General features: G+C 39.7%; 1 protein-coding gene across 1 annotated transcript; it reads left to right on the top strand.

The window, feature by feature from the left end:
- Positions 1 to 269: 269 nt before the first annotated feature.
- Positions 270 to 18079, top strand: alg6 (ALG6 alpha-1,3-glucosyltransferase). Its single transcript, XM_075484440.1, has 14 exons — positions 270 to 441; positions 689 to 773; positions 966 to 1055; positions 1304 to 1392; positions 1765 to 1847; positions 2589 to 2653; positions 3230 to 3421; positions 6007 to 6142; positions 9791 to 9876; positions 12088 to 12172; positions 12395 to 12465; positions 13538 to 13606; positions 14992 to 15184; positions 17290 to 18079. The coding sequence occupies exons 1-14, from the start codon at positions 360 to 362 to the stop codon at positions 17485 to 17487; spliced, it is 1524 nt and encodes a 507-aa protein (XP_075340555.1). The 5' UTR covers positions 270 to 359; the 3' UTR covers positions 17488 to 18079.
- Positions 18080 to 20628: the final 2549 nt, after the last annotated feature.

The raw sequence follows: 20628 nt of genomic DNA, 5'->3' as shown, positions 1-20628 counted from the left end.
GGAATTTAGAAGATTATATCTTTTTGTGGCAACAGTAACAACACACAGACACTTGTGGTGTTGATATTCTGAAAAATGTTACGTGGTTGTAAAAACACTCACACTGCTGTTAAAACTCGCTTGGTGGCGTTTTTCTTTTTCTTTCTCACCTCTTGAATTGAGTGACTGTCGATTAAAGGAAAAAATACTGTTTTTTTATGTAACTTGAACGCCTCAACCCTTCTGACCAATGAGCATGTGAAACGAAGCCTTGGTAGATGACGTATACAGGAAATGTAAACTGATTTCAAAAACGGCTCATGAACCGTTTTTTATCGTTTGTTTCTGCCTGAAAAGCTCATTTTTTTACCGGTGAAGTTATGCAAACCTGGAGTCTTGTATCAATTTGCATTTTGCTTGGTGTTGTTGTGAGATGGGGGGTTTCGTTAAATTCATACTCAGGTAAGAAGTGTGTGGAGCTGCACGTTAACATGCTACAGTATCGGTCATCTTCGCCTCTCGTTTAGAGATTTCTCTGAAAACTACCGGCAGGAAGTTGTGCACGTATCAGAGCGTCACTTTTACCCGTTAGCTTCCACTCACTTATTTGGCATACTGCTGAGAAACGGTTTGGTTTCCCACTTCCATTCATTCATTCATGTAGTAGCCTGGCGTTCATCACACTGACAGCTGAACGGTTTTCCTCCAGGGGCGGGAAAACCTCCGATGTTTGGCGACTATGAAGCCCAGAGGCACTGGCAAGAAGTAACCTACAACCTCCCACTTCAGGAATGGTCAGTCTGATAAATCCAGCCCCCTGAAAATAAATGTTGTGATGGAACTGTGTGGTTGTGAGAATAACACTCACTGCACCATAAATACATAAAGGGACATATGAAACTTTATACAGTATAATTGACATAATCTGCTATGGTGCCTTTCTGACTTCCCTGACTTCATTATAAGCATACTCTGTACTCCTCTAGGTACTTCAACACCACTGACAATGACTTGAACTACTGGGGTCTTGACTACCCTCCCCTCACTGCCTATCACAGCTGGATCTGTGGTTATATGCAAGTAATTTTGATTATCTAGAGAAGATCATTTGCTTGATGTTTAAATGTTAATGTTGGCAAAGAGATGGAAAGAGTAAAGTTACATCCCGCTATAGGGAAATGCAAGAGATCCTATGTTGTCAAGTCAGCAAAGGTACAGGATTCATAGGTGTAATATCTAAATGTACCCTTTTAGTCTGTTTGCAGTCTGTTTCAGTTGTTTTAAACAGCTGCAGTAATCAAAAGTCTGTCATGATTATCTGCAGAGCCAAGATTATAAACCCCGAATGGGTGGAGCTTCACAGATCCAGAGGTTATGAGAGTCCTGTGCACAAGTTATTCATGAGAACGACAGGTACTGTAACTTTGAAAAATGAAATGGAAAATGTTCACACTTATGTCAGAAAAAGAGGAGGCTTTATGGAAGGATATCTTGCTAATGTAATATTTGAAAATAATAAGTGTAACAATTGAACTGTAATCAATAACGATGCTCAATGTGTAGATACATCATGGAATTATTTAGAGATATTTTTTTGTTTGTTCTTTTTAAACACTTGATAATTAAAAAATCGAAGCATAGGCATTATAATGTGTCAATCAACATGTCTTATGGGGATTTTATTGGGTAATATTTTTCTTATTCCTTTTTGCATTTTGACTTTTAAGAAGTCTAAAAACGAAATGATAGTAATGTCACTTTGTATGTTCTATTTTTCTGTTTCAGTCTTGGTTGCAGATGTGTTGATATACATTCCTGCTGTAGTTTTGTACTGTTTTTGCCTGACTGATGGGTCCTCTAAGAAAAAGGTAAGAGTTGCGCCCAGTCTAACAGCGTTCGACCCCCCCTTCAGTCTGCGAGCCCACCCTTATTAAAACAGATTTCAGCACTGCTCCTCCTGAGTGGGGACAACCAGTTTAGAGGGATGATTTCTAATACAGTGTCTTACATAATCAAGATAATTAGATGTCTGTAAAAGGCACAATTAACATAACAAGATGGTCTTTTATGGGATATACTATATCACTTTCTCCTCTGACATGTCAAATTAGAAAGCAAACACACACAAGTGTACAACATTAATGGTGGCTTTATCTCATTCAAGGGAACTAGTTCCAGAGTTTGGTATTCTAGCTGCCTAAATTATGTTTCTGGGACAATAACCAATAACCACACTTATTTTAGGCGATATATTTACCCAGAAACAGCCACACACAATGCTATTTTCATTTTAATTCTTTCAATTTTATGCTACTGCTATAAGCATGATATAACAGGATTGTAATGCTGGTAATTACTAAAACAGTCACAGTCACTCGATCTATGCAAAATTTCCACCGCCAAATTGAGATGCATCGCAGACTTCAAAATTCCACACCTCCAATAGTCAGTCCTAGTTATTAATATAAGTGTTACAGACCTGCTGGGACACTCACTAACACTGGAATAAAGCCATCATTGATGCTGGTTGCTCAACCTGTGCATGTTCCAGTTTGATAAATTGAAATTTCAGAGGATTTTTTTGGCTTTTTTTCTGTTTTTCCTTCCAGGTTTCCACTCTGCTCTGCATTCTTCTTTACCCAGGGCTAATTCTCATAGACTATGGCCATTTCCAGTATCCTTTATGTACATGCACATTTATTCTATTAATTGATTCTAGTATAATTATCAGTTTTAGATTTATTAAAGGTAAATCTGATATGCAGTTATACAAAGTTATGCTCATGTTTAATTGCTTAAAGGGGTTAAAGTGGTGTACTATGTAAGTATATTTTTCCACACACAGCCTTTGTTGCAATTTCTAGAACTTGTTTTACTTATTTGTGTAACACAAAACAAGTGTCTTCTGAATAGTATTATTGGGGAAATGTGAACACAGAGGATTGTCACGGTTCCTGAAAAGCTAATATACTGTATATATTCACCATGCAGCAGCACTCTAAAAGATTGTAATCAGGTGCACTTTATTTACTTTCATGTGAATTGTCCCTAAAAGGATCATTAGAAAGAAATGTGTTTTGTTTTTTTATTTATTTATGGTGTGTACCATTATTCTGTCATATCATGATGGAATAATGCAAAAAGTTGTAAAATGCACGCTCTTCATGCCACTTTTTTTTTTTCTTCTATCTGTTGTTGTTTTTACATTTTTAAATAAAACAATATAAGAGGTAAAAGTTAACCTTGACAGTGTCGGGTACAATGGAGTGAGCCTGGGCTTTACCCTGTGGGGGGTCCTGGCTCTGGGTCTGGGCTGGGATGCGTTTGGCTCCATGGCCTTCTCCCTGGCTCTCAGCTACAAACAGATGGAGCTGTACCATGCTCTGCCCTTCTTCTGCTACTTGCTGGGAAAGTGCATCAAAGTCGGCCTGGCGGGACGTGGGTAAGCATTTTTTTTTCTTTCTTTATTTTACTGTCTCCCTCTCTTACTTCTCCAGTCAAATGTTTACCTACATGATCATGCCTGGACATGGATGTCATGGCACTAGAAAGCTTTTAGTGATTTTCTTGAATACCTCTTTATCTTGGTGAGGATTATTCAACACCCTTCAACGGACAAAACAGCTCAAGAATTTGGGGCAGAACCTGGAAATTATTTGGGTTCTTTTTACACCAGCACAAGGTTAAAAATACATATAAACATACAAATATAGAAGTTCTAAGAATCTCTCTTGGAGGAACTTACAAACAACTACAGATTTCAAGATCATCTTACATAAGTAAAATGTTTTAGGAGGTGTAGCCATTTTGCAAGGCCTGAAATAAGACCTAAACTGTTGCCCTCAGCTGACAGAAAATTGGTTCAGATGGCCATGAGCAACCCAAGAAGCATCAAAGCACATGTTTGAGCAGCTGGGCCACCGGTATCACTGTCTTCGATCGAGACTGTCGTCAGGTCAAGAGACTGACTGACTGAGAAGCTGCATCTGAGAAAAAAAGCATGACCATGACCGTTTTGAAAATGATGTGTGCTTTAAAGCCAGGTTCATGCAAAGCAACAAACTAATTTGATTAACTATACCAATACTACCCAGAACAGTGTGAATATTTGGAATGATCACATGGACAGCAGAATGGCCGACTGTGAGCAGCTGGTATGGCAGGATTCTCAGAAGGCTTAGAGTAAACTGACATTAGTTTAGCAGGAGAGAATGAGATACCAGAAGCTGCTGGACATCTAGTTACCAATTGGTGACGAACAACAATCCAACGATGGGTTGGCTGAAGCTCAGGGAAGACATGCGGCAGCTGACTTACAGGTGTGCAGGGTAATCAGCAGGTAGGTGAAGCACACCTACAGTATACACAGTGTCACGAAAGTGGCTCTATTTTAATCTGGGTAGATCACCATGGTAGATTAGGCTGAACTCATAATCTGCTCCGGAGCTGAGATTTAATCACCTGAAAAATGGCAGCAGACTTTAAGTGATTCTTGTTCTGATGATCTCCCAGATGGCAAACTCAGACTCAAACATTTAAATGTCACCAGGAAGGACATTGAAATTTGATAAATGACATTGTAACACAATTGAAAGTACATAGTTAACATTTAAATGTCGGATTGTTAAATAACTTAACAGACAAAAAAATCAGTTATTCAACCATTTTAAAAGTCAGTCGGTGTACCACATTTAGAAGTAAATGTAACCACAATACAGTGTTGATTCAGTGACATCTTTCCAGTATTTAATCTATTAAATATTTGGCCCAACATGACCAGAACTCTGTTTGATTAACCACTTGCAGTGTAGATTCTCAGCTGAGGGTATATGTTAAATATCCCAACCTTTTGACCTTGACATTATTGCCACCAAAGAGGCTTTGCACTTACAGTAAAACATAACGCAGGTCTTCATGTTACCATGGGAACTATGCTTTCAGTTGGTAATGAAAAATGAACTATATGTTTTTATATCTTGTCCCAATTTGCCAAATGTCAGTTCTGTTCTGATGGTGTCGGATCTAACGGACTAAATTAGAAAATTAATGGGTCTAAGCCTACATATCAGACAATATTAAATCAATAAAAATTTCCTTTGATTTTGTCAATGACTTTCATAACTTCGTTATTACCAGACAGTGTCACAGTTAAATGTACTTTTTATCAAATTTTGATCAAATTCCATAATGATCTTTGTCATTTTCAGACCTCTCCATTCTTGTTCTTCTTGTGAAAGAAGGGTCAGGTGGTCTGTGCTGGACAAAGAAAGCTCCTAATCTCTGTTTTAGTCCTTATTATCTCTGAGTGGAGGTTTGTATTCTGTTGAGCCAGCTAACACAAAGAAAGCCTGGCTGTGTGGAAGCGTCTTGCCTCCCTGACCACCATACTGAGCCAAGCTGAAGCTAAAAAAACTCCAGGAATAAGATGATTTGAATTGATTTCTGTCACTTTATTTTTCAACAGTGTATTTGTCAGTTACATTGTTTTGTTTTGCTACTGTGCATGAATTTGCTGGTTGCATGCCCACCTTTGTAATGTAAGCGTGTAAAAGAGCAGTGTCCTCATGAGAGACGCAGAATGACTGAGGTAATCAGATTGGATGCTGTTACCAGTGTGTCCAGTGTCTGTTTATCTAGTAACAATGTACCAAGGGCATTTAGTAGCAAATGGAGAGCTGGATTAGACCCTGAGGGGGAGATATGTCCAGATGACACTCTCTCCATGCCCAAACTCCTCAGCTATGCCCGTGTGTGCAACTTAACCAGCAGCTTCACAGTTACAGCTGACAAGATACGCTGACCTACACTGAAGACTTTCAGCTGATGCATGGCTTTCACTGCATTCCTGAAGACGAGGGTCAAATCCCAAATTTAGGACTTACAGACAGTGTGCACTAATTGTCTGGGGAACCTTAGCAGAAACTAACTTATTTAATATTTACTCATCAATTTAGGTCAGATTTTGTTATTATTGAAGCTGTATTTTTACCTCCCACCCTCATATGTTGCTTGTCTGTCTCCGTGCAGGCTTTTCCTTCTGGTGAGAATTGCTGCAACAGTGTTGGTGACTTTTGCCCTCTGCTGGTTGCCCTTCCTGTCTGACCCCAGCCAGGCCTTGCAGGTGGTCAGGAGGATCTTTCCCGTGGCCCGTGGTCTGTTTGAGGTACAGTGTAGATTTTTAAAATCAAAACCTGCAAAACCCAGGTGAAAAAAGCCTGAAACCCACACTAGAGGGACCGCATGCTCCTTTTTGTGACAAACCTTTATCAAAATGTATATAAATTTATCTTAACATTATGTTGGCATCTAAATATAATGGCTCTAAAAGCTTATTTTCTTTTTATCACAGAGAAAAATGCAAAATTCAGCCCCCATAAATTTCCATTTAAATCCTGTAGATTTTTATGATCACGTCCTGATTTGATCATACTTCGGAATGTTGGATTCCTCAGTCAGCTAGTTTGTGATCAGTTAGTTGTTTTTAAATGTCTATAAGTTATTGACAAGCATCGATGTGAACCTTATCCACAAAAAAAGGCTCCTGTTTTATCTTATTCAACGTAATGTCTTTGGAAAAAGGATTTAGCTGGGAAAAAAAAAATCGATGGGCCAGTTTAAGAGAACAATGTTTGATGTTCTAGGATTTCTCAGTTGGGATTTTTGTGCATCCCTGTGTATGCAAGATCAGTCGGGAATCACTGTTTTCTAAGGATTTTACATTTTGGTGTTAAAGTTTAGCCTCGTTTTATGGTTTTTAACAATAAAACCAATGCTGTGACAGATGCTTTTTCTGACGTCTTCCGCAACCCAAGAGGCACTCCTTGTTCCCTACACACTGTTCCCTGCTCTCAGCATAGTGAATACCCTTCAACCCTGTGCTTCACCGGCTGGAAATGGATACCCTGCTGGATCAAAGAAAACAGTGAAATGAAATGGTGAAAGTTCAGGAGATCAGTTTCACCCTATCCCTGGGGGGTGTTGGGGCTTGTGATGTACAGTAGGAGGATACCGATAAATCTCACTAATTTATGGCTGGGTTGTTTTCAGCACTTCATTTCACAGCCATGTTCCAGCCATATGGACTGATGAGTGAGGCCAAAGATACAATTCAAGGCATATCAGAAAACATCTGACAACTGCTGCCTGCTACTGACACCTCTGAAAAAACAGACACATAAATGTGTGAAAACTGTTTTAAACATTGATATTTTTTTATGTTGGGGCTGATCAATTATTGCATTGTCAATGGAATATGATATTAATTAAAAATGAAAAAAGACTACAGTTTGAAACACTTCTGAAATCACAGTGTCGAAAGCTGTCATGGAAGAAGCAGGGGTGAGGTGACTGTGTGTTTTTGCTTAAATGTGTGGCTGACAGCTTTTAGACCAAGCTTTGCAGCTCTTATTTCTGAAACCCTGTAACTTCGTGTCCCGCTCCGTGAAGTGGCACTCACCACGAGATGTCAAGGATGTGAGAAGTAATTAGAAATTCTACCAAGGGAGCGGGGGGGCAGCGTGCACCGAGGGTGTATTTGTTCAACGAAATGGTTCAAACATAATACACAGGGTGTGAGAGAAACTCTACTCTGCTGTGACGACAGCATGAGAGGCCTCCTGGGGCAAGTTGTCCTGAGCTGAAAGTGTGCACGTAAGCGCATGATTTTGGACAAGGGGACAGGGCGTAAGGGGATGGTGGGGAAGAAGAGGGCTGCTGACTGGTGGTCGTAGTGGCTTTCTGGGAGGGAGCAGTTGTAAGTTTACCCACTGAGCTGCATTCTGTCGTCTCACATAGCTGCCGGTTCACAAAAATGGCACCAAATGCTTCTCCCTGTGAAATTCCATTCGTCTTCTAGGTGAAGGAGCCGCGCTGCCTTACATTTGCTGATTTGCAACCCCCTCCCTCATTCAAGTGATGCCTTCAGGCGGAGTCCAGGAACATTCCCGTGGTGGTTATTTGGAGTAGGAAAGTAAAGAGGAAAGAGAGGAAGGATGGGGCTGGGATAACACAACATTGGACAACTCGATGCTGCTGACTAGACTGCCATTAAGATCCACACAGCTGTGCAGTGAGCAGCTGTAGCATAGAGGAAAGAGAGGAGGCCAGAAATAGATTTTCTAGATAGGGTCACACTTAAAACATTCACTGAGGAATCATAAAGCTGATCTAGACATGTGTGGTGTGTGATATCATGGGCACACTGGTGGCTCGGGTCTTAATATAAGTGATCCCTGCACAACCGCTTAAGCACTCGACCTCCTCATTTGATCTCAGTTGCATGTACCATTCAGCTGTTGTTAAAGTTGTAGCATGCAGTATTCCTGCTTTCCATCTACAAATCTTAAAAACTAAATTTTCCAGGTTATTACAAAAACAAAAATAGAGCAGTCTAACAGAGGAAAAGTTACGTTCGATTGCTGTTGATCATAAAAAATGAATGTGAATGAAAATGGTTCACTTTAATTTATCATCATAATCAGTAATGACAAATTTTTATGATAATAATTTAGCAAAATTATCAAACAGCCTGGTTTCAGTTTCCCAAATGTCTAGTTGTTGTACTGCAACATCTCAGGAAACTGTGATTTACACTTCTTAATTACCATAAGCTGATCATGAAAAAACAGGCAAATTATCAGATAATTCAGATTATTTTTGGTTATATTCTTCATTTATAATTAAACATATTTTGAATTAGTTTGTGCACAGTTTAAGGAAAACTAAAAGCCTTGTTTTTATTGAACAAATGCAATGCTTATAGTCAATCCAAAATGTTATTTTCACTTCAGACTTGAATAGAAGTACTTTATTCATCCCAAACTGGGAAAGAGGATCTTTCCAGTGTTGGAGTCTGTCAGTTTCTTGATCTGATCATGCTTAACTGGCTAAAACAGCAACCATAGCCTTTTAGATGTTGTTCAGACAGGTGTCCTTCACTTTGCATGTCACATTTGAGAAGGATCCACAAGTTCTCAAATGGATTTCAGTTGGATGACGAAGGGGACCAGCTGGTTTTCAAGTGGCTCTTTCAGTGGACTTGAATGCATGTGAAGGGTTGTTCTGCATTCTCATTCTAAATTATTAGAGCCCATATTGGCACCCATCGCCTGACTCTGAATTGTTTCCTGGGTCCGTTAGATATCCAGCATGGGCTTATTCAACCCCTCTCATGCATCTTTCTATAAAACCTTTAAAAATCTGTCTTCGGGGTAATCTTGGTACAGTTTTGATGCTTCAACTTGTGAATCTTAAATAGTGGTAGTTGTGTTTTCTGCTTTGGACTGCGAGGTAAAGGGATCCCCAGTAGATGCACTTACATTTTAACATGTCGTGTTATGTAATGCTCAACAAACTGATTTAATGGGTTGTTCCAGGTCATTTTACTGTATCAAGTGCCTAGAGATGACATTTGTTGGGATTTGGCACTATATCAATTAAATTCATTTGAATTGAATTTTGCCTGTGCTCTGTGATTGTTCTATGTCTTTATGACTCTTGAGACCCCAAGCATCCCCAAGCTTACACAGTATAATTCTAAATCTATTGCTTTTTGTATCATATTTATGATGTAGGGTTACATACAAATATCCTCCTCAAACCCTTAGATGCATTTTATTCCTCTTTCAGCGGTGAAATGATGACTTGCAGCCCTAAGCCTGAGATGATCTCTTGAGACTGCCATATGTTGAGTTTGAAATTGTTTTTTGTTGTTTTCTGTGGTGTGTGTGTGTGTGTGTGTGTGTGTGTGTGTGTGTGTGTGTGTGTGTGTGTGTGTGTGCGCGTGTGTGTGTGTGTGTGTGTGTGTGTATAGGATAAGGTGGCCAACACATGGTGCAGTCTGAACACTCTGATAAAAATCAGTTCCATTCTGTCAGGCGACTCTCAGCTCTACCTGAGGTAATCCTTCGATTTGTTTAAAAAGTTTTCTCTATTCTTCTCTATTATGAATTGCTTCCTTCTCTGTTTTTCTGTATCGTGTGGTCTTTCTTTTTTTCAGTCCCTCATAGCCCTTGCTACTAATTTCCTGGGAAAGCTGACTTTTCTCTTGGGATTAGACAGTTATCCAGTGAGTTGAAACAAGATCATCCCTTAAGGAAAGGTCTTGTGAGGAACTTCTGAACACAAAGTCTTTTTTCCTAATTTGCCGGGCAACAGGAAGATGTTGAATTGCCTTAGGAATACAAAGAAAAATGTTTTGTATTCAGAGATGGAAACTGAGTTAATCAGCGGGACAGCAATAACATCTTTTTGAAAGTCTCATGAATTATGTGCTTTATCAGATGAAGTGATAAACTGGGTGAAAGCAGGAGAAGTTTCAGGTTCTCTAAAGATAATTCTATATAGTATGAAATATTTTTTTTGTGGAAAGCTGAGGTCCTGTGCAGTTCGTTAGAAAAACTCAATGCAGCAGCAGTCATGGTGGAGCCTGCTTAAATAACCCAGCTCGCTAAATTTAGGAGTCCTATGTTCGCAGCATGAACACGTTTCTGCCAGACTGTTAAGTCCAGGGATCAAGTTAGACTTCTTTTACTGTTGTGCATTTCAAACAAATGAGAAACACTCTTGTGTTTTTGGCACATGGAGTGGACTGCTAAATGCTCTGGTGTGGGAGTACTGTGTACATAAATGAATCAGCTGTGAAAAGGGATTCATGTCCTTCCGGACCACAAAAGCTTGCCTTACACCCGACGCTCTGAAAGCACACAAACTGTCATGCATGCAACCCATGTGCATTTGCGGGTCCTGCTTTAGCATTTACCGTTTCTCCTTGACTCTTTATCTAGCTATTTCTGTCTGTCTCGTTTACTTCAGTTACCTCTGTGATTTAGTAACCCTAACCCACATTACAAACACAGTGTAGCCCTCACACACAGCCATCTCCTGACCTCTCTGCACATTTATACACATTCACTCTGACAAATAGTCAGTCTCTTCTAGTGCTTTAACCTCCAGCAGGTGACAATTGAGGGGTTAAACAAATGCCTGGTAACCCTAAGAAGGGTTATTATTTGTGTAGTTCCCACAGAGAGAGAGTTCTTAGCTACAGAGCAGGGGGCGTCTTAAAGAAGAGTTACATGGTTTCATGGTTTAATCCTGGTTTGATTTTCTTGATATCTAAATTATGCCATAAGAACAACTTACTGATGACAAATTCTGCCTTTTTTTGTGTGCATGTGTGTATTGTTAGGTGTTCATCATAAACGTTCTCATTTAGACATATTAGGATGGTGTGAAGAAGTAAAACTAGAATTCAAAGAGGCTCCACGACGCAGCTGATTTCATACCATAAATCTGATGCTGAGTAATTCCTTTTCACATTACATTACATTACGGTCATTTTGCAGACGCTTTTAACCAAAGCGACTTACAATAAGTGCGTTCAACATCGGTAGGCAAAAGAACTTCAGGTCACAAGAAATCATAAGTGCATTTCCTTCCAATACCAAACAGCTAAGAGCAAAACTAGTGCTAGAGTAAGTACGATAAGTCAGGTACCTCAGCCTCTCACCAACTGCACACCAGTCACAGCGGGGTGGGGATGCAAACCCTGGTTCGGGTAGGGGAAGAAATAACAGAGGTAAGAAAAGCAGGAATGGGATTCAAACCCTGGTTCGGGTAGGGGAAGAAATAAAAGAGGTAAGAAAAGCAGGAATGGGATGCAAACCCTTGTTCGGGTAGGGGGTTATGAAAATATAGAGGGTGCCAGTGGTGGAGGAAACAATAAGTGCGTAAGGAACTAGGACGGAGCAGATGCTGTCCTAAGAGGGCGGATCAGGGTAGTGTTTCCTGAAGAGGTGGGTTTTCAGCCTGCGGCGAAAGATGGGCAGCGACTCAGCTGTCCTGATATCAGTCGGGAGATCGTTCCACCATCGGGGTGCCAGAACAGAGAAAAGCCGTGACCGTGTCGATCGTGCGCAGGCACCCCTGAGTGACGGGGCAGCCAGGCGCCTGGTGGCCGCAGAGCGAAGTGGTCGGGCGGGGGTGTAGGGCTTGACCATAGCCTGGAGGTATGAAGGAGCTGTTCCTTCCACTGCCCTGTAGGCCAGCACCAGTGCCTGCAGAGTCCTCCTGCAGTCACTTAATCTTACATTTTTATTTGTGTTTCAGTTTTGCCTTCACTCTCCTGGCAGCTCTACCGTCTTCTATCAGACTGCTGACAAGGCCCACCTTTTTGCACTTTAAACTGGCTTTGGTGAGTGTCAAAACAGCAGTCCCCTTATCGAGGGATGTACGGTAGTCTCTTTTACATTCAGTTATGATGTGGCCCATTAATTTTGCTTTTTGGAGTTTTTCATGTAAAGTCATTTCTAATCCAAGCATGTTTGATGCTAGTTGAAAGTTGCATTTGCATTTCCGTTTCCTTCTAAATAATGTGTTGTTAAGTGTAGATGTTTTATTAACTCTTTGCTCTTAGGTCAATTCATCTCTGGCCTTTTTCCTCTTCTCCTTTCAAGTCCACGAGAAGTCTATCCTGCTGGCTGCCCTGTAAGTTCAAAGTAGATATTAAAAAACTCCATGAAGTTTTTCTCTCTGCATGACAGATGTCTTGTATCTGAAATATTCATGAATATAGATTTAATTTCTACTCACAAAGAAGCCATGCTGTCCCTACTGCAAATCTCAGGTTATGCCTTGCAGATGGTAGATGATCTGAATATGTGAGCACTTTATAAAAGTGACGTCATTGCCCTGCTGTTCTCATAGAGCTGCAAAGTAACAGTTCTATTTAAGTTCAGACTTGCTAACGGAGAGGTTATTCACCCCTGTCATCACAATCGGTGCTGCACCAACACAAGCCCTGCTTCCATTGTCATGATATGCACTGTGGTATGTGAAAGTTATGAAAGTGCCATATTTACCATTTAACATTGCAAATATAGAACTTTCACACATGCCCATAAAGGCATGCATGTGTGTGGTTCATTATTGTTTATTCCCATATGTATAAAGCTGTAGGAATAGATTGAAGCCTGGGATAGACTTGACAGCGAGGGATTTGGTTCCTAGATCTGAGCTCATCTATTAATCTAGATTAGAGTAGATTGTTGCTTTATTAACTATTGAGTTATATCTCCCACCTGTCCCCCTTAATCAATCAGTAATGCATGTCCAGGGATTAGGAAAGAATGGTAGGCGGCAGCTCAGGGTGTTGTTTGCGCGGGATCAATTATTGGGTTGTAACAGGATCGCCAAAGAGCACTGACTGTAATTACAGGCTCGGGGACTGATGGAAAGTGCCCCTCTCAGAGTATAACATAGAACTAGCATCGATGCAGGCAACCTGATTCAATTAACAATAGGTTTATACACAGATGCATACAGACACACACATGAGGCAGGCAGATTGTAAATGAATCAGTGTAACTACTTAACAAAACATTTTCAGGTCCAATTAAGGGTTTACAATCATACATATCAGATGTTTCATACTAAAAGTTGTGAAGTAACTTTTTTCTAACTGCTGATACTTGATTCACGATGTAAACTAGGCTTGATGTTGGGAACTGAATAATGTGTTTAAAATTGAGTGTATTCTACTTTGTTCTTTTATTTCCAGACCAGTCTGCCTTCTCCTGAATGACTTCCCACTCATAAGCATTTGGTTTCTTCAGGCCTCTACATTCAGGTAATAAGACTGCTGGATTCTAACAGTAAATCATTAATTAAACACAACACATGTAAGAATAATAGCTGAATCGATGAATATTGAAGTCAACACTGCTGACCATTCTAGAAGATCCCCATCAGAATTTGATCCCATCCTCTACGTTCCCATTTATTTTATCAACATGGACATAACTATTCCACTTACCTGGTGTTTTACATCTGGAGGTTTAGTCATTTTTTAGTGTCTTAAAATAATCCCGTCATGAATGTAGAAATACAATCTTGGAGTTAAACTGCTGTGCAGCATCATATTTACTTTCATTACACTGACGGATTTTGCGATTTCTTCCTCACTGGACATGATTCGACCTGTCACATACTGCATGGTAGCTAATGTTGCTAGCAAATATTAGCAGAATTAAGATTTTTATTTATAATTGATATTACTTGCCACTTGTGGACACATTCTGCATCAAACGTTAGGAAGATCTATGGGATGCCCTGTTGACACATAAATGTAATACATAAATCTAGCATCTATCTCTTGATATTGTCAACTATGGGATGATAAAGACACAATAAAAAATGTTAAAACTCTGAATGATTTGGGTTGAGATAAACACCATGAATAGAAAAGACAAGTAGTGCTGCAAATGCTGCATCTAACTTTCACCAGCTGTTGTTAAATTCTTCCGGCAGCACTAATTGTTGTGCGTGTGGTTTAGTATAAGGATATCTGGGGATTACACGGCATAGTCTGCATGCCTGCCGTCTAAGTGTGTTGTGTAGGGACAGGAGGTCATTCTGTAGCTGCCTCCCAGTACAGTCTGACTTGGACTGGCACATTATCTGCAGCCTCTACAGACTCTGTCATTAAAAAAAATACATCTTTTGTTAGCATAATTGGCTGAATGAATGCTCGAGCAATGGCCATTTTACGAGAGAATGAAACCAGTCTGCTTAAATGGAGGACGTATGTATTTCTGAAATGTTAAACATTTATCTGCTGAATGGAACCTTTTTGTTGGAATAAGTAGTTTGTTGTCAGGGGAAAGGTTTTTATAAGCAGGGTGTTGTGTGATTTTACTATGAGACAACTGTTGTTCTTGCCTGTGTCTCTGTTAAACTAAGATAAGCTCTGCGTGAAAGTCAGAGCCATCTCTTCCCGGGGGATGAACCGCTCCTACAGGCCTATGAGATGAAAAATGTTGTTTACTGTTGCCCTCTCAACAAAGATACCACTGAACTGAATGATATAATGGCAAATATATGAAAATCTATCTTGTGTGTACCCTCAGCTGGCGGTGGGTTAGGATTCCCTGAATATTAAAGGTTGTGCTGTTTATTTCAATCTATCAGAATTCTATACTGTAAATGCATTATTGTTTCTGTCCCTCTGTGCAGCATGCTGCCTCTGTTCCTGAAGGATGGTCTGCTGGTGCCCTATGTTGTGACCTCAGTGGCCTTCCTCTTCCTTAGCATCTACCTGCTGTCTGCACTGGATCACTGTTCAGAGGACGAGTTGAGACTGGGCATCTACAAAAAGCTTTTTTTCTGCTTCCCCAAAATGGACCTGGCCCGTATAGTGAGATTGAAGGTCAGTGTGGTTAACGGAAGCTGCATTTTGACTTCCAGAGCATTCTGGTTGTTGACCTCATGCATTTCCACAGCAGAGACCAGGGCCTTGGAAAAATACAAAAGATATTTTACTCTGCAAAACAGGCCTGTTGGAGAGGCGTTATTGTAGAGAGTATCCAGTGCTTCTGGGTTGGGGCATGCGGCATGTACTTCTGCCTTTCAGTTTCACATTTCACAGTCAGTCGTCAGCATAGTTTGCAGCTAAAGCACAATTCCTCCTTTTCATTGCGTCTTCACTGCTATTACTATGCACTATATCTCAGAGCAAGTCAACAGACTGATTTGTCTCGTCTAAGCAGTACTTTAGGGATCTTATAGACCAAAATGACATGAAGAACCAGCAGCAACAAGAGGGCTCCCTGCTGGGGCTCCTCTGTCACCTGAATCTAGGCCAAAAAAAAAAAAATGGCACTTGCACACACAGCAAAGACCACGTCTAAGCTGCTTGTGTATAAGGACATGCATCTCAACTTTATAGTTCCCAGCATGGACTGATTTGGTGATTTGAATGTCAAGAAGTTCCATGTGTTCCATCCTTCTTCAAAGACATTTTGTTAACATGTTGTTACGACCTTTTATTTATAATTCAGCACTCCAATCTTAAATGTTACTTCTATCATTCAGAAACTTGCATGAAGTGCGTTCAGAGACAGAATTTGCAGTTGTGGAAAATGCATGAATGATGTTTTCAGCTGTTGGGACTGTTAAGTTTCCTCAAGTGCTGTACCTTGGTACACCTCTGCATGTTTTTCAAAATAGTTTGTGGTTTGACTTTCTTGTAAGTTAATTTCATTTTAACAATATTATTCTATATGTTTGAAGTTCCAATTGGTTGCTTATGAATAATAGCAAAGGTCATACAGGTTACTGTAGACCTTCAATACAATTGGAGATTGTAGTACAGTGTATATATTGCAGATATAAACCATTTAAAATCCATATATGTTGAATTTAAAGCTTCAAACTTAAAGTGTGATTTTCTCTACTTTAAATTAGGCACACTAAACAAAGCAAATACATGCCGCTTGATTAGATTAAGTTGATGTCTTCACAAACGGGGGAGTGTGGGAGGCAGCATAGCTGCTGTAGATAGGGTGCTGAGTTCAGGATCCTAGGTGCCTTGTATTTTCAAAGTGCCACTAGACCTAAATTGCAACCATGTCAGAAGATATACCCAACTGTATAAATAAATATCATGTGCTGCTGTAAGCTGTGTAAGCTGTCCGGGGATGAACGCTGCTGCCAACCAAAGAATTATTTATCACTTATTTAAGTTTCCACAGCGTCTGAAGTGGCTCCACTGCCAGCCCCTTAGCGACAGGGGCACCGGTAGGGTGTCAGAGATTAAGAGAAGGTGTCTTTTTATAGCACGTGTCATTAACACAGGTTTGCCTAGATATATTTATTTACACAAGCAGCATAAATAGCGAGCCCCGATGATGGCGATAAGGTTTCATGGGTTTTGGTCAGCGGGGTGGGTGTGGGCAGGAGGTGTTTCCTCCATAATACCCACAGACTTATATTCGATGTCATAAAGCACAAAGAGACACAGGAATGATCTCGCTCTCACCATCACATCAGTTAGTAACTCTGTAACACGATAAAAAGTGGTCACACGGGCCAAAAAATTTTAATTGGTTGTAATATGATATTGCAAGCCTGAATCGTTTCTTTATAGCACCTCTCAAATGACCAATTTGACGCACGTCTTTCAGTGATAAATTTTTTTATGTGATTCTAGAGCTTTTTTAAATTCAAATCATTGGTTTAAAATTATGTTTGCAATTAAGATTAAGGAAAAAGCCAACAGTTTGCCTGAGGTGCTCAGTCTTTTCATAGTTTCACTTGAAGTTCCTGATGCAGAATATGAAATTAATTTTCAATAATGTGGCTTCAGCAAAGATGGGTCCAAATAAATCTTTTTACACCAGCTTCAATCATCCCTCAATTTCCTCTGTTTATGAATTTACATACTAGGTCGCATCTTTGTTGTTAAGCAAGCTGCATTTATTAAACATTCTACTTCAAATGATCTGACAACTGTACTTTCTTTATCCGTTACAGTTTTACATCAGCATTGCAGCCATGGCTGTTTTGAGCATCCTGAGTGTAGTTCTGGACCCCCCTCCACATCTACCTGACTTTTTTCCTGTCCTGGTGTCTACAACCGCTTTCCTGCACTTCTTGGGAATATTTGTATATTTCAACATTGTTCAGTTTAGCGGGCCACCCAGCAGAAAGAGCCAGAAGAAGAACAACTGAGTTATGTTTCATTCCATTTAAGTCATTGGAGAATATTTGCTCTTAACGTACATGACGTTGTGTATCAAAAACAAAAGGGAACAAGTGCTTATTAAGGGCATCTTGTTGGTTGAAAAATGACTGTACTACACAATGCTGATTCAGAGGAGATGTGACTTAAAATGAAAGGACTCTTTGCTTTCATTGGTATTTCAGTGGTATTTTTTTCAGGAGGAACAAACTAATTTTGTATAATTCCAAGATGAATCCTCTTCATTATCAAAACTTGTACAGCCTGCGAATCTGACTGTGGATCTAACTAAGCCTGTATGCCAGCTACAGGAGGTGGCCCCAGTAATAATTTTACTTGTTATAATGTTGAATTATTGTTGGAGTTAAAGAGGGGTTGATTTAATTTTGCAGTATGGCTTAAAGCTATATTTTGTTTTGGTGTTATTTTATCCACTTCCTTTGGGTATGTGAGAAATGTGATCAACACAGCTATTGGACTCAGTTCAAGCTGTGTTGATCATTTTCTATTCAGATGAACTTTTCTCTGTAGCAGTTTTATACTGTGTATTTCTATGCATCATTAAAGATATTTTGTACAAAAGTAGTCTTTGTGAAAATAAATCATATTTCTCAAAGTGAATATCAGTTATGCTGCCACATTATTAAATTATTTGATTCAAAGCAGCTTCATATAAATTGTCTACATTAGCCAAATATTCTGGTAAATCACCCCAAAGCACTGGCGGAGACAGAGCCAATAATTGGGCAGAGATGATATCTTTCCAAGCTTTTACTCAACATCATTAAATATTCATTACGAGTCCTTGATGCTACAAGGGTCCTCCAAAAAAGACCTGCACATCTAAAACAAAACCATCGACGGGAGAAGCCTTAAAAAGATTTGAAAGTAGGTGACATCTGAACATAATGCTATAAAGTTGAAATACCCCAGAAAAAGGGACAAGCAATTTCTTTCTCCGGTCTCTCTGCCAGTTAATGATGGGCATAAAAAAATCCATTACAACTATAAATGTTATCACGTCAGTGAGGGGTGCCTGTACATCTGAGGCTGTGAGCCAGCGGCCAGTAATATGCTGCAGGAACAAATAGAAGGCTGTGATCTAACTTAACTGTTACTACAATGAGACATAAACACAGAGGGCTGCTTAGCGTGAAAGAAGTTGGCCTTTTTTTCCAAGTACATTTAACGTAACATTTAATTTGAAAGATTTTGCTTATGAATATGATCCAATTATAAAATGAATGTGGAGAAAGCAAGACAATAAAAACTAATTTCTGGTCCAGTTTATTCAACATTAACAGTGCAAAAGTCAAATCAAGTGAAAATTAGAAATTCTGCTTGGCAAGATTGTTTTACAATCAAACACTGGCACTCAATGGAAATAAACCTTTTTTGTCAACACAAGATTAAGATTAGGATTGCTTCGGTCATCCAGAAATTTTGAAATAATAATTTAAGCTTTTCAGAAAAGTTCTATCGCTTCAGTGTCAGCATTTCTGGGGGTTTTTTTGTTTGTTTTTTTAGCTGTAATAGGGACAAAAAGGTAATTTGAAGAATGCCCATAATAAATAAGCAGACACCCAGTACTATGCATAATTCAATTTTATACTGTAAGCTTGGTCCCAAACAGTACAAACTTGTGGGGCCATTTCTAGTTTTAACAGTTTTAGTTTTCAAGCCAAAGTGAAAAAGAATAAGAAATTTAAAAAATAGGAATTAAATAAATCATTTCTGTCACCAACTATCCATTAAATGGCTATACTTTTGAATACTTTTGGACAACCGGAATGCAGGTGACAAGAAGCGAATATTGTGTTCTTGTAGCTCAAATTTAGCTCTCACACGAATTCCCAAAATCACTAGCACACATATGTGCTTTCTAGAGGAAGAGCATTTGACTTTACACTGCAACCTATCATGAAAACCAACTGATATAGGTAAGAGGTTTTGTCATGTGTCTGGGTGATAAGAGGGCATTCAAAGCATCACAGGTCTTTCTGTCTCAAAGCGGCCTGCATCAAAACATTAGTTTTGTTTATGGACATGCTTGCTTTGTCCTTCACGTGGCCTCTAAGGGCGATAAAGTGAGAGCTACACGATCCACCTTCAGCAGAAATAGGAAATGTTGCTGTGAACACCAGCTGTTGCTTAGGTCGACTGGGGCAGTGAGAGGCCTCGGCCTTCCCAGGCGCTGCCAAATAAAGAGCCCACTGTGTTGTGTAAGACAGTTTGCCTACCCACACATTTACTTTTCAAAAGGTGTTAAACTGCGCAGGTGGGGAGGATTGCATAGCTTTAGTCATAAAGGGGATGGGGGTTGCCATTTGAAAGAATATTATTTGCACAGCATTGCAGCTTTGTGGTTAATGTAGAACCAACATTTGTCAGCTGCCAGAGCAAGGCTCCTTTGGAGAGACGGGGTCTAACATGTCAGAGGATTCACTCCTGCCATTTCAGACACTTCTCCTACAAATGAATGACGTATCGCAAGACATCTCAGCTGCACAACTGACAGCACAGATTCCACATTCATCTCCTGCCTTATCTCCGTGGGATCGTATGCACAAGAGGTGAAGAGCAATTCCATTAGCTGTCAAGTCAAGATGCCTCGCTAACAAAAATCTGGGGAATATGGGAGAAGAAAACATGATTGTAACCCCTCTGGCACCAAATGATATTACACACAGTGCGGTCTCTGTCAAGACTGACTGAACATCCAAAAAGAGGCATATATGCATAAACCCGGGCTATCTGTTAACAAAGCAAGATGTACATATGCCGTGGCAGTGGATTTATGCCAGTTTTTACTTTTCATCTAAAATAAGACTTGAAGTGGATTATTACACCTCAGTCTTTGAATGATTTCAGGTAGTTGTAGCAACTAAATTTTCCCAGATACCATATTAATGTACAAAATATTACATATTCAAGTAGCATTTGGATTGCAGGGACTTCTTCCAAGAACTACAGTTCTTTTAGAGGGTCCTTTCCTTTAACTCCACCATTTCTATTGCAACAACTAGGGGATAATCAGAGTTCCTGATGATATATTTCATCCCTAAAACAGCCCTGGTGATGGGTTTGTACTTAAACTGTTGAAAATGAAGTGCTTACTTTGAAATATTCTG

The sequence above is a fragment of the Odontesthes bonariensis genome, chromosome 15 (assembly GCF_027942865.1).
Source record: "Odontesthes bonariensis isolate fOdoBon6 chromosome 15, fOdoBon6.hap1, whole genome shotgun sequence".
In the NCBI taxonomy this organism is placed as follows: domain Eukaryota; kingdom Metazoa; phylum Chordata; class Actinopteri; order Atheriniformes; family Atherinopsidae; genus Odontesthes; species Odontesthes bonariensis.
Note: the sequence above shows the minus strand (reverse complement) of the source record. Positions and strands in the feature narration are given on the sequence as shown.

Bases quoted from the DNA above. Each gene is read 5' to 3' on its own strand.
- alg6 (XM_075484440.1), top strand. From the start codon at position 360: ATGCAAACCTGGAGTCTTGTATCAATTTGCATTTTGCTTGGTGTTGTT. The intron at 1,056-1,303 runs GCAAGTAATTTT...GATTATCTGCAG, and splicing joins AGCTGGATCTGTGGTTATAT to AGCCAAGATTATAAACCCCG. The intron at 9,877-12,087 runs GTAATCCTTCGA...TTTGTGTTTCAG, and splicing joins GACTCTCAGCTCTACCTGAG to TTTTGCCTTCACTCTCCTGG.